The sequence below is a fragment of the Sceloporus occidentalis genome, unplaced genomic scaffold (genome assembly GCF_023333645.1).
Source record: "Sceloporus occidentalis isolate IW3139 unplaced genomic scaffold, rSceOcc1.0.p SCAF_11, whole genome shotgun sequence".
Lineage (NCBI taxonomy): Eukaryota > Metazoa > Chordata > Lepidosauria > Squamata > Phrynosomatidae > Sceloporus > Sceloporus occidentalis.
Genome location: NW_028316991.1, coordinates 15,693,178 through 15,706,807, shown reverse-complemented (window position 1 = coordinate 15,706,807; position 13,630 = coordinate 15,693,178). Strand labels below are relative to the sequence as shown.

The window sequence follows — 13,630 nt, the reverse complement described above, 5'->3', positions numbered from 1 at the left end:
GATTTGTCAAATAATAAAATATAAATGTACTAATATTATTATAAGGCACATAACAGTAATGACACGTATTTTAGCATGATTTATTAATAATTTCACATTACATATTACATTTTAGTGAACCTTATATCTGTGTTACCCTCTACATGGCATGCGCACTAATATGTTGGCGAGTTTTAGATTTTCAGGTTAGGAGAGGAATTGCCTATTATTTTATGGTGTGTGTGTACAATCTCTTACATATTAAAACCTCTCCTATTACTAAAACATGCGGTTGGAAAAATATCTCCCACTGAATGAAAAGGTTTGAGGTTTCACTCAAGTTACTTGGCTAACTCCACTGACTTCACTTAAAAACACTCAACAAGACTCGACGAAGCTGGGTTGAACATTATTATTATTTATTGATCTATAAAGCGCCATCATATTCCGCATCTGTTGCCATTCCTGGCAGGTTGGTCTCTACTCAAGTTGGCTAGAGCTATCCGACTGCCATCTCAAGGCAATGTGTGCATGTTTCTGAGCTGGTCAATACATTAATTACTCAATATTTTGATTTCTGACATTCTATTCTTAAGTGGCAAACATACCTGCATAGGTTTGGAACATAGAAATCTTATTGAAAGAAGACACAAAATAATTGGATATTGTTGGAAAACTCCTGTAAAGTAAAATAAACTATAAATGTCATTTAAAAATAGTATTTGTTAGTAAATTATGTTCTTGCAAGCCTGAGATCCTACGGGAACTTAGCAAAAGGCAGTGACAACTCCAGGACCAAGGACAACAGATTTATAGGCCATATGATCCACTAATTTCATTCATGCTCTATTTTTTTTCTTGATCCCACCTATAAAAAACTTTTTCCCTTAACCCCTAAAAGCTGGAACTGGAAGGTAAATCCAGCCCTGATCGTGTTACAGTATTTTGAAAATCTCCCTTATCACGTAAAAGTTAACTTTAGGCAATTTTTGGTCCAGGAGGAAACCCAGACAAGTGGGCCAGTAACAAAGTAGATCAGGACATATTTGGGATACAACACACTCAGTGTCCAATCATGTCCAACATAAATTCACCAAAAGGGTGTTTCATGGAATAGGGGTTCCATAGTAAGATGATGAAAAGTTTTCAAGGAGGTCTTATAGAAGGTGAGGAGAAGCTGCACCTAAGTCACATGCCTACTTTGGTTTGACCATCATTCAAGTAGGATCCTTCTTTAAAGTAATCCAGGAAATGCACTTTAAGAAGGTATGTGTTATGTAAATAGAATTCTATTATGTTTATATATGTTATCTTCAGTGCAATTTACCTTCCATAGTTGCTGTCCAGAATAAAGCTGACATTGTGTTGCCCTGCAAAAGAATATGTAAAATGTAATCATAAACCCTTTGACTATTGCGTTTTAAGCCAAATGAAAGAAAACTATGGATATCTTACCAACATATGTTCCTGTAAACTTGCAAATCATTGACCCATAATCACTACCAATTCCATCAAGCTGCAGTCCATATCTAGAAAAGTATGTAAATGAATTATGCAACCATATTTCCAGATCAATTACATTACAACTGAGTCATCAAAAAGTACGTCTAGAGAGTTCTGTAAATCTCATGCCATCCCCTTAGACTGTATACCTAAAAAATTGTTTAGTTTAAATCTACTCATCTTCTTGATTACTCTAAGCTCCAATATAAAAACATGACAATTTAATAAAAAACAAACAAACAGGATTTTAAAGTCCAAAACTCATTGACTGAAAAATTGGCTTTTCTGGTCCTATTTCTCTTATTGTGCTGAATGAAACAAAATGTTCTAAAGCTAAATACAGCATTACAAACATTATTCATGCTACTCCTGAATTCTAAAACCGCCCTTTCCACATGAAAACATTTGCATAATTCAGAATTTTAAAGAGAAAGCTTAATTCGAATATGCCAAAAAAGCAGCCTTTGCTTTTTTTATATGATTAAACCATTAGAACTGAATAAAATTAAAGATCTGCCATTGTTTACTTACCTATCATTCTAAAGAGAATGTCTAAACAAAATTAAATACTTAATTTTTAAATACAAAAACCTGTTCTATTGGCTTACACATTATATACATAGAAAGTATAGACATTTTGTTTTGCATTTTGTTAAGAGTTCCTTTTATCATATTTACTAAACATAGTCTGTGTTAAGATTTTACTATTATGAAAAAATATATATTATTGTGCCAAATATTTTAATATAAAAAGACACTGAAATATTTCTAATTCTACTTGTTAAATATATATATATATATATAAACACTACTTACAACGTGTCTGAATTAGGCATGAGTAGTTCACAAGGCATTCCACCAGCGTAAACTCTGAAACCAAAATAAAACTTAATCATAAAAAATGTAGTGCCAAATTAATAAGTATAGTTTACACTTTTAATGTATACACTAACAGAAAACATGTATATAGGATCTAAGCTGCTGCTAGACTGTTTCTGACCAATTCATTTTCAGACAATGATTTTGTATCTCGCTCTTTGGTTTGGACGAAGTTCATGGGCCTTTTTCTATTCGGAAAATACATTTATTTTCACTCACTTCACTTACACTTTCTAAGACTTGCTTATGCTCTTTCACACAATCTCTCACATTATTCCTGCGCTTCTCTTCTCCGTGAATCTGTCTGCATTATTCTGGCCTCTTGGAGTACTTCCACATGGGAACAGCCTCTCTCTCTTTCCTCCAAAGGGGGAGAGGTTGTGCCAGAGGCTATGCCATTTTGTGGAAGTGCCCTGAGAGGCCAGGTTAACTGAGTGGATAGAGGGGAGAAGCGGACAAAGAAGACAGATGACAAAAGAACAAGAAGAGGCGAGAGAACAAACTGAGACAGGGACATGGAAGTAGTTGGAGGAGAATGTAGGGAGACATTAAGAGAGAGCATGAGAGGGTATGAATGAAAGTGTGAAAGATTGAGAGAGAATGAGTGTGTAAGAAGCATGAATACGAGTGAATAAGAGAGGGGTCTCTGCATCGTTTTCCTTTTTTTTCACTGGGGATCCTGCTCGTTTGCAGAAATTGCTAAATTTCATTAAAATTTTAATTTGTATTAATATTAATGCACAAGTCTAAAATTCACCATTACTATTGTACATAAAAATACTTTGCTTCTTGCCTTAATATGCGAACATCCCTGCCGTTGCTACTCAGGGCCGTGTTACTCCCGTACACATCAGTGAAGATTCTGCCTCTGATTGTTACCATGGAGCCTGTAACAAAACGGAATGGTTTTTGGCCTTAGAAAGATTCATTCGAATACAGTCATCAAACAAGACTCATATTAACTTTCCTTCTTGATTCTGTTCATTCCTTCATATGTTCCTTGAAAAAAAAAGTGATAACCTAAAAAAGCATTTAATCCCCGAACCTATAGGCGGGAGTATTTAATAATCCATTCTAATTGCTCCTGGGATCAATCAAATAAAGGAACGCCGGCACTCCATGAAAATAGGAGTATAAAAAAGTATTTTATTCGGATGCTTTTGTAACATTTGTTGCTTTTTAAATGTTACATTAAAATTACTTTTTTGAAATAACTTCAAACAGATCTACAGTGTGATTATTGTCATTTTACTTCATACCCCATCCAGTTACAGTTATTGCCTTTCTACCAGGAATTTACTTATTTATTGCTTATGTTTTGTCTCTGCTAGCACTCATGCGTACCTGTACCTGACCTTTAAATAAAGCCCTGCTTACCACAGTATTTGGTTTTGAAAAGAAAACATGTCAGCTCTCCATTCTGGACAAAATTACACAACATTGAGGCTTGTGTATAAATAGCCATATTGTTCCAAAGTTTGAGATGAGGTCTTATAAGCTTGGCGACTAATTGGATGGTCCGATCCACAAGAAATTTACATTAGTTTCTTTTTACAAATTATTGAACAAGCCCATTGAGAAAGACTTTATGTTGAAACGTTGTACCAAATGAAGTACCAAATGTATTTTTTCTGTATTTGAGATTTTCTGTATTATTGCGTGTAACTCCATTCAGTTATTGGCTTCCGCAATACTAAACCTTTTTATTAAAATACATTTTGTTGATGAGAGAAAAACAAATACAAAATCTCAACATGCAATAATTAAGCACGATGTTGTGTTGATATGGTGTTACTTTAAATAGCTTGTCTAAACATTTGTTTCTGAATGCTTTGTATATCCCATAAAAAACACCCTTCTTGTTTATGTGACACATTGGCGTCCTTTATACAAATGAAGTGTCTGTCTCTTGTCTGTCTCTGAAGAAATGCTACAGTCTGTGACAGATCATAGAATAACTTTGTTAATGTCTGTATTTAAAAGCTTTGGGTTTGTTTGCATAAGAAAATCTAGTTTGACCTTTTTTTTCAAGTAACACCTTTTAACGTAGCCACAGGTTGAAAAAGAAGATTGACTATTTGAAAGCCTGTTTGCTTTACTGAATAGTCAACATTGTCGGTGACCACTGGGGATTGCCCGGCACTTTAAGGGCAACTGCTGCTAAATGACATAACCCAAGGCTCAAGCACCCGATGGCAGATCGGGTGAACATGGAATACTGTTACCAGTCCAAGCCTGAGCATTCCAACCATCACTGGATATTAAACAATGTTCTCATCACTTCCTATTAACACTTATTGTAGTCACATATATCATTGCTGGTAAATATTTGTTGTTTTTTTGTTTGTTATACACGTATTCAACTGTAGTCACGCAACACTCAATGCAAGAAAAATCCATTATATAAGACATCTAATGCAGGGTATCTTGCATACTCGTAATGGAGCTGCTCACTGGACCAATGGGGTATTGAAGCTCAAAATTAACTAATATTACATATCGAAAACCCCAAAATCACAAGTTTTCTAAATGAGATATTGCATGTACCTGGTGTTCCGGTTAATGGTGATATACTAGATATTACTGGGGTAATGTAAAGGAATGCCTGCAAAAAAAGACAAAAATACAAATTATTATGCTGTCTGGTTACAGAGAAATGTAGTCTTAGTTAAAGTGATGTCTTCACTAAAATAAAAGAGGGAACGTTTTGGGCCATTGAGTGGTGCACCAACATTTCAGAGTTGCTGGTGCCCAAACAGTGAATATTTCACCGGGCCATTTCACTTTGTACAGGAAGATCTGGTTTTGCATTGTAGATGTTCTGGAAGTACAGGCTATTGGTATGCCACCAAACACTAAGACAATATTTCGAAATATAATAAAAAGGTTGTTGGTGGGATATAAGTTGAAACTGGGTGGTGTGTCCAGGCCTACTCAAAGGATGAGGTGTGTGTGTTAAAAAAAACTGTGGGTTGTACAAAAATGGCAGAGAATGGGGGAGTCTTGGGCTGAGATACTGAGATGTTTAGGGCCTAAGATGACATATCCTATTTGATAATTACGGTATTTGGTCCCACCTAGAACATTTTTGTAAATCCCATGTGAGTGCTGGCAAAAACTCCTTGAATTAAAACCAACATATTTTTTTATACCATATGACCAAAAGTATGTCGACAACTGACCATCACATCTATATGAGTTTGTTGGCTATCCATGCATTTATGGAGCTTGATTTGTGCACAGTGGCACAGTCATGCTAGAGAAACAGCCTTCCCCAAACCAGTGCCGAAAAGTTGGAATTATACAATTGTTTAAAATGTCTTTGTATCCTGCAGCATTAACATTACCCATCTCTAGAACTAAGGATCCGAGACCAAACCCTGAAAAAAAACAGCCCAAGACCCTTATCCCTGCTCCATCAAACTTTACACTGGGCACTATGCATTCCGGTAGGTAGTGTTCTCCTTTCATCTTCCAACACAGATTTCAGATAACTCCAGATAACACGTTTCCACTGCTCCAGAGTCCAGTAGCGATGTGCTTTACGCCACTCCAGCTGATGCTTGCCATTGCATATAGTGATCTTTGGCTTGTGTGCAGCTGCTCAGCCAATTTGGAAACCCATTTCATGAATCTCCTGATGCTTACCGAGGCCATTTGAGCGATGCTACAGAGGGCAAACAATTTTTACACGCTACCCACATCAGCATTCTGCTCCCCCACTCTATAAGTGTATAAGTCCCAACTCTTCATGGCTGAGCTGTTGGCACTCCTAGGTACCTCCACACCACGATAATAGCCGACGTAAATCTTGCAGGGCAGATATTTTACGAGGTGGCTCTGTAGTATAACCCATTTTACAGCCAATGTTTAAGCAATGAGTATGACAGAAACACCGAAACTCAATAAATAGGAGGGTGTCCACATACTTTTGGCCATAGAGTGTATATAAAGTTATTTTTTCAGCATGCAAATAAAAACTTTAAAAAAAAATCATTGTGGAAAATAACTATTTCAAAGGGCATGAAATGACCCCTATCAATGGATATATCGAGTCAAACTTAACAATTTTCAAGTGTCGTGTCTTGATAGACTGCATTCCTCTGCTGCGCCGTGGTATGCTTTTGTAGTTATTACCAAAATATAATCACCGTCTGAGGATTTAGGGTAAAATATGTCTAGAATGGGATCACACAGCTCCCTTCTGCATCACCGCAGCTGTATGATGTGTGCAGTAGCAACAATGTTTAAGGACAAGAACCCATAATCAGGATACTAAACTTAAAAGCAAAGTCCTATCCCCTAAAATTAAAGCCGAAAACCCTTAATACAGCACTGTACAAATATATGATGAGAAAATATTTTGAAAGTGTCATGTCCATTTTAATACTATAATAATAATTTATTACAATACATTTTTGGGACAGCACCTATCATATTCATTTGAACTGGTTGTGGATATTGTTAAAGCCTTCCCCTTGTTTATAGCTAGGGTGCTGATGAAAAACAAAGAGTTTTCCATAGTGTAGGGAGGTTTTAATTAAAAAGAAAATATATTTGATGACAAGTAAGTGGAGAACAAGGGCTTTGAAGTTTTGATGCTATATGTCACATTATTTTACAAAGTCTAACTGTGATTCCTGTGAATGGCTGTGCAATAAAATTCTTTATGATGCATTACAGTCAATTATTCCAAACGTTTATCTTTTTTTTTACAAGAAAAAGTAGTTTATAAAAAGTCATTTAACCTAAAATACCCATACCTGAAATACACAGTTGTTGTAGTCTTGCAACTTTCCCCCGCAGGTGTTAGTGTCTTCTACTGGATATCCATCCACACTCACCCTTACAACATAACTGTCTTCTGGCATTGGTCTGCAAAAGGCAATGATGTTATCAATTTCAGTGTTCTCTCATTGTGCAATTAACAGTAATGTGCATCTTTCATAGTTTGCAACCTGTACATAACCAACCACGGCAAGGCCAACCACTGTAGCGAGATGAGACCAAACGCCTTACCATCAAGGAAAAACTAGAACATACAGTTTTGTCCGGAGTCTCCTCAATGACCAGCTGGAACTTAGTTCTAGCCTAAGTGACACAATCTCTGAGTGTTCCTCATTCAACACAAATGACTACAATGTTTCTTTCTAAAGCAAACTATTAATTGCAAAATAAGTGACTGACCTAATATTTCTACTTAGGTCCTCTAAAAACCTAAAGCTACTCTTTAGGGGTGAATTGTGATATTATGTACGCACTGTATGTCAAGTGGTTAAAGAAAAAAACCAGGTGGTGTGGGTAGAGCTTATATAGAGTTGTCCTTAACCCCTTAATGACAAAGCCCGTACATGTACAAGCTCAAAATGCATTGTTTTCAATGGGTTTTGGGACGGCCCATTGTCCTTAAGGGGTTAATCTTTCCAGTGGTTCATCAGTTTTATCACAACATTGGAAGAATAACTTACATGACAGGTCCCCAGAATGTTACATATTTATGCAATGCCTTTTATTTGACTTCACTACCAGCTTCGCTCATAGACATTGGTGGGATTGGAGTCTAAATTGGAATATGAACCTTGAGCATTCTCAGGTAAGAAAATGATTACCTGGTGTAGCAGGTGATCTGGGTCGCATGACTCGCGTCTTTCTCCACGTCACAGGGTATTGATGACACGGCTGATACCAGCAGGACGCTATTACCTAAATTGTCACTTCCATCTCCATAATTAAACTGGTTTGCCTCGGCAAAGCCTACAGAAAAGAAAATATATGATCAATCTTAGCAGGTAGCCCTGAAACGTATTAAAATTGCAGCTAATGTCTGATTTTAGAAGTTGTAGAGATGGACTGACTAACAGCACAGTTCCACAACACCCATAGGTCATGCCAAAAAGTCTGGTCCCCATGGCTGACCTTTTCTCCATAAGGTCAGGGCCGGCCCTACAATGGAGCCGACTGGGGCAATTGCCCCAGGCGGCACTTCAGAAGGGGCGGCACTCTCCTCTGCGGCGAGTTTCCCTGTTCGGTCTCTGTGCCGGCTTGTAATGCAGAGCGCCGGAAGTGACGTGAATTTCCGGCGCTCAGCATTACAAGCTGGCACCGTGGCAGCACAGGGAGACTCCCCGCAGGACTGTTTAAGGGTAAGTACCGGGGGGGGGTAGATAATGCCGCCCCCCCCTGGCGTCGGCGGGGGCGGCATTTTAAACTTCGCCCCAGGCGGCGTTAAGTCTTCGGCTGGCCCTGCATAAGGTCTATAGTTGGGCGCTTCTCTCCTCCTGGCCTGTTCTTTGTTCCCTCTCTCTTTTCCTCTGACCCCTCCACTTTTTTCCCCCTTCCCCTCTTCTGGTCTTATCTTCTGTACTTACCACAAAAACAGCCTACCCCTATGTGGGGATACTCTCTAACTTTCACCTTTGTAATGCCCCTTATGTTAGCTTTGGGCTATTACTCTTTTGTATCTATCATCTGTAATAGTATCTCTTAGTCTGTGAAAACCTATAAATAAACAGAATTTACAAAAAATAAAAAAAAATGCAGCCAAATGCTTTGCATTAATTGGAATTCAGCTATGGAGAGTATTGGTGGACATTGTGTGTTGTTCCCTGATGTATTTTGCAGTTTTCTACGTTCTTGTTTTTTAACATAATTGTAGTATTGAGTAAATCGTATTGTCTGTTGAAATGATCACTCACTTTTAAATCAAACTTCCCCAAAACAATCACACTGATTTCAATCAAAAGCACAAGCTATAAGTAGTTCTTTTTAATAAATCTCATAAAACCTGTGATGGTAATGGTTCTCATTTCAAGGTATTCTCATGACCCTAAATACTTTATATGTCATATCCCATCACACACCTTTAGCGTGCCACAAGAAGGACATGGTGGAGATGTGATTGAAGTATGTGCTAAAAAAGCTTAAGATGGTCAGAGGAGATCTTCTGCTCCTCCTTACCAGCCTATGATTCCCACATTGAGGCAGCTCAGTGGTACCATGTCCAAAAATTGTCACTGCCCCACTTATATTAGGACAGGTGAAAACTATGGGTGCTATATGCTCCAACATCATTCCTGCCAAGATTTCAAATTTCCAAACACTAATGTCATTTGCCTTTTTTTAGTGTGTGACTTTGTGATTTACTGACAGCTATTAATAATATGTAGTTGAGTAACATATACTGTAAATAGACACGCACGGGATAGGCATTTGGCTAAAGATGAGGCAAAGATAGACATAGACTGTGGTTTAAAGATGTTACACAGGAGACATAGACACACTAGATGGTTCAAATGATACTTATCTGCTTTGGAATGTTATGTATTTATTTTTCTAGGGCATTTAGAACGATAATAATACATTTCATTGGGTTCCAGAAGAAGGACTTTGTCTGGAAAGGGGCATGTGAGGGGCATGCAGCGATCTGCTGGCGGCAACAGCAAAGGCAACTCATTCTTGCAAAAGTCATCATCATATTGTCATAGGTGGAATAATGCTATTTGCATTAAACTAAAAGCAGGCAAAATGTTCATGCAAAGCATACGTTTTTCCATAGTGTCCTATTTATAGCATTACAGTCAAAAATGAAGCTGCTTCTATTTAAAGTGAGATTTCCAGGTGGTACAGCAGCCGCATCACAAGTAAGTCCTCAGTTTTCATGCACGGGAAGGAGTCAAACCTCCATTTACGGCTAAAAGTAATTCTCCTTTAACAGTATTGTGCAATGTAGCATTCATATTATGCTGGATTTCATGACTGTATATTTTCAGAAAATTAAATAATGAATCATACTTTAAGTAAAATATATCTTAGTATCTTAAGAAATTATCCAGAAGGGTGTAGAGGAAAAGGCTACGGTACAAGCACACCATGACATGACTATCTATCACTTCAGGCTTATCTCTGACATCCACATTGAGCCTGCATGGAACATTTCCAGGAGCTTCTTGAACATTTTTAAGGTTTTTCTACTCTTATCTGAATAGAACGGAGTCATTTATTACCATAGTATTACTCGGTAACTATGGATCATTAAAACAAATGTACTCAAAGGAAAACTGAACCATACTGCGGTATCAATAATATACGGTAAGTGCTTGGGCAGTCTATTTGATTAATAACATAGAATTTGACGGCAGATAAGAACCACTCAGCCCATCTAGTCTGCCCTGCTGTAAAAACTTAAAGCGTGTTTTGTTCAGAATAGCCATATGACTATCCCATGGATGTTTTTATTTTCTCACTGTATTGACATCTACCATCTTGCTGGAATGTAGTTCCATTTATCTACCACTCTCTCAATGAAAGATCAATTCCATACATCCAAGCCCCTGAACCAATATAGCAGAAGGTCAAGGCTTCAATTACAAAAATAGATTGGTAATATAGACAATTAAGGGCTGCTCTACTTTGCCTTTTTAGTGCCATAATAAAGAATGTTTTTCCCAAAGCCATTTTTTCCTAAATTTGGTGCAAAGCATGCAACCAATACAGACTATGCTTATGCTTATGAGGTTAACAGAGACACCTGGTCATCCTACTTTAATGACATAAATGGGGTACATTAAGTAAAAAAAGGATTGTAAGATTCTAAAAGCGTGAGCAGATTCCTCTTTACCATTTGTAACAGTTCATCTTAGGTCCAACATGAAATAATAATGATAATAATAATAATAATATTGTATCATTATTATTATTATTATTATTATTATTTGTAACCTTTCATCTTAGGTCCAATATGAAATAATAATAATAATAATAATAATAATAATAATATTGTTATTATTATTATTATTTTAGGAATAAATGTTAAAACATATTATAAGGGCCAAACCACAGTGAGCATATCCTGCAAGAAGGGCCGAGCTCACCCTGCTTAATAATTAAAAATAAGACCCTGAACTGCAGATCAAGCATGATTGTGCCAAGTCAGAAGATAGACCGTTTCAAATCCTGGTCACTAATCTGAAAATATATGAGAAAATAGCTTGTGTTTCTTTTTATTTTGGTGTTATTCTTCTGGAGATTTATAATTCAGAGGAACAAAGTGCTATCTGAATCAATCAACAACAATTACCAGGGGAAATATCTTAACGAGGGGGGGGGGGGGTATCATGTAGGAAGTGACTGCTCAGAGGGCAAACTCATGATGTTTCCAATACCTTTACTAGATTTATTGTATAACCCAACTTTAAAGTGCAGGACTTGGGAAAGAGACATCGAAACACGCAGTTAAACATTACTGAATCTTTACAACTGTACTTTGTGTGTAAAATTCGTATGGTCTGCAGGGTAAAAAGGTAGCATTTATGAACAATTTTGTTCCAGTACCCACCCTGTCCTTTAATTGTAATTCTGACCGCTCCGTTAACACTTCCATAGCTTGGAATGATTTGGGAAACTTTCACTTGTCCATCTGCAATGAAATACAAAGGAAATGGGTTTCAGAGTGCGTAGAGCAGATAATCGGTGATTAAAGTCCGTTTTAAAAACATACAAATCTTCTTTGACATATTTTTATAGACCTTTTAAAAGTGGTGAAAAAAATGCTGTACATATAATGCTGTATTCTATATTGTAATCTCTATCTCTTGCATGTATTTTATATATATATTTATATATATATATATGTGTGTGTGTATCTGTGTTGGGTTCACCTACCTTACCCATCTAGCAACCACCCAATGTACTGAAGCAGAATGCCAGGAGATGACACCATATAACCATACCTGGGAGCTCTTGTGGGATGAGGGGACGAGTTCCCACTGCATTATTATTAGACTTGTGCATTTGTATTCGGGAGAGCATGAAAAGCCTCAAGCGAGTCTCTCAAAAGCCCGCCATTCCTGATTGGAACCTTGTGTAAAAGTACCATGAGGCTCGATGGCGACTCAAGGGTTCTCAACTCCTGATGTATCTGTATGTGTTAAAGTCTATTTGTTATAGTGTGTTAAGCTCCATTTAAATTGTACAGCCCTGCGTAATTTGTTGGCGCTTAATAAATAAAAGGTTATAATAATAATAAAAAACTTACACGCGGCTTGAATGATGACAGCAAAGAGGTAAACTAGGAACATATTCATGATCCAAGCAGAGCTTGGCTACCACCAGCCAGTGGCTACAAAAAAAAGTTACATAATATGCTGAATTGCAAAGAAAAAACATTCTAAAATTAAATAACTCAGAAAAAAATTTAAAATAAACTTGTATTTACACATTGATATAATCTGCACCTGTCATTAGTGTAGGTGAGTAGATGTTCATTAGTGTAGGTGAGTAGATGTTCATTAGTGTAGGTGAGTAGATGTTCATTAGTGTAGGTGAGTAGATGTTCATTAGTGTAGGCGAGTAGATGTTCATTAGTGTAGGTGAGTAGATGTTCATTAGTGTAGGTGAGTAGATATTCATTAGTGTAGGTGAGTAGATATTCATTAGTGTAGGTGAGTAGATGTTCATTAGTGTAGGTGAGTAGATGTTCATTAGTGTAGGTGAGTAGATGTTTTCTACCAGTGCATCAAAGAGTTACTGATAGGACCAGATTTAGAAGTGTCAGATCAGCTGCTTTGAGGTTTCTTTGGGCATTAACTGTGACAATTTGTGAAACAATATGTTCTATGGGCAGTAGCGAGTAACGATAGTTACATAGAACACCCACGATTTCTAATAGAGTTACTATAACTACCTTAATAATAATGTTAGAATATGAGATTCTTAAATTTGTTATGCATTTCTTAAGTAGCGGTAATTGTCTTTAATAAGCTATTGTACAGCTGTAGACAGACTTCTTATATTTCATCCAATGAACGCTACTTCCCTTGAGTGGATAGTTTATTACTATAATGGTTGGGGAAATTTACATCTTTTACATGGTTCTACACAAGGCTGGATATGTCATCAGGCAACTGCTGGCCTTAAAGTGCCGCCAACCACCAACTTTTCATCACCAGTCTGGCCCTGATAACCCACATTGCATATGGTCTTTTATAATTTGTGGTGGATGGATGGATAGATAGATACATAATATACTTTCCAGACAAATAGTCCCAATATTTTTTATGAAAACTTACCGTAACCTTTTAGATAAGTGATACCTGAGATGAGTACATCATTCAATCCTGTACCTGTAACGACATTTGGAATTAGGAGAGATGGAATATCTGCACCCTTTTTGACAGATGTCTTTCCTTTGTAACTTTACTTTTTGGTAAAGCGGTAATTTGCTTTTCTGTCAGATACGTAGATAAATGAATAGATCGATAAAGCTTATACA

At 37.0% G+C, this 13,630-nt stretch overlaps 1 protein-coding gene across 1 annotated transcript in view; it reads right to left on the bottom strand.

Moving 5' to 3' along the window:
- Window positions 1-12,840, bottom strand: part of PKHD1L1 (PKHD1 like 1) — a 61,783-nt gene extending 48,943 nt beyond the window's left edge. The window contains exons 1-10 of the mRNA XM_089477260.1: window positions 12,594-12,840; window positions 11,696-11,776; window positions 7,971-8,115; window positions 7,125-7,236; window positions 4,909-4,966; window positions 3,155-3,248; window positions 2,299-2,352; window positions 1,435-1,508; window positions 1,307-1,349; window positions 588-658 (exon numbers count right to left, since the gene is read on the bottom strand). Coding sequence (XP_089333386.1) covers window positions 588-658; window positions 1,307-1,349; window positions 1,435-1,508; window positions 2,299-2,352; window positions 3,155-3,248; window positions 4,909-4,966; window positions 7,125-7,236; window positions 7,971-8,115; window positions 11,696-11,776; window positions 12,594-12,840 — 979 coding nt within the window. The remainder of the gene's footprint in view (window positions 1-587; window positions 659-1,306; window positions 1,350-1,434; window positions 1,509-2,298; window positions 2,353-3,154; window positions 3,249-4,908; window positions 4,967-7,124; window positions 7,237-7,970; window positions 8,116-11,695; window positions 11,777-12,593) is intronic.
- Window positions 12,841-13,630: the final 790 nt, after the last annotated feature.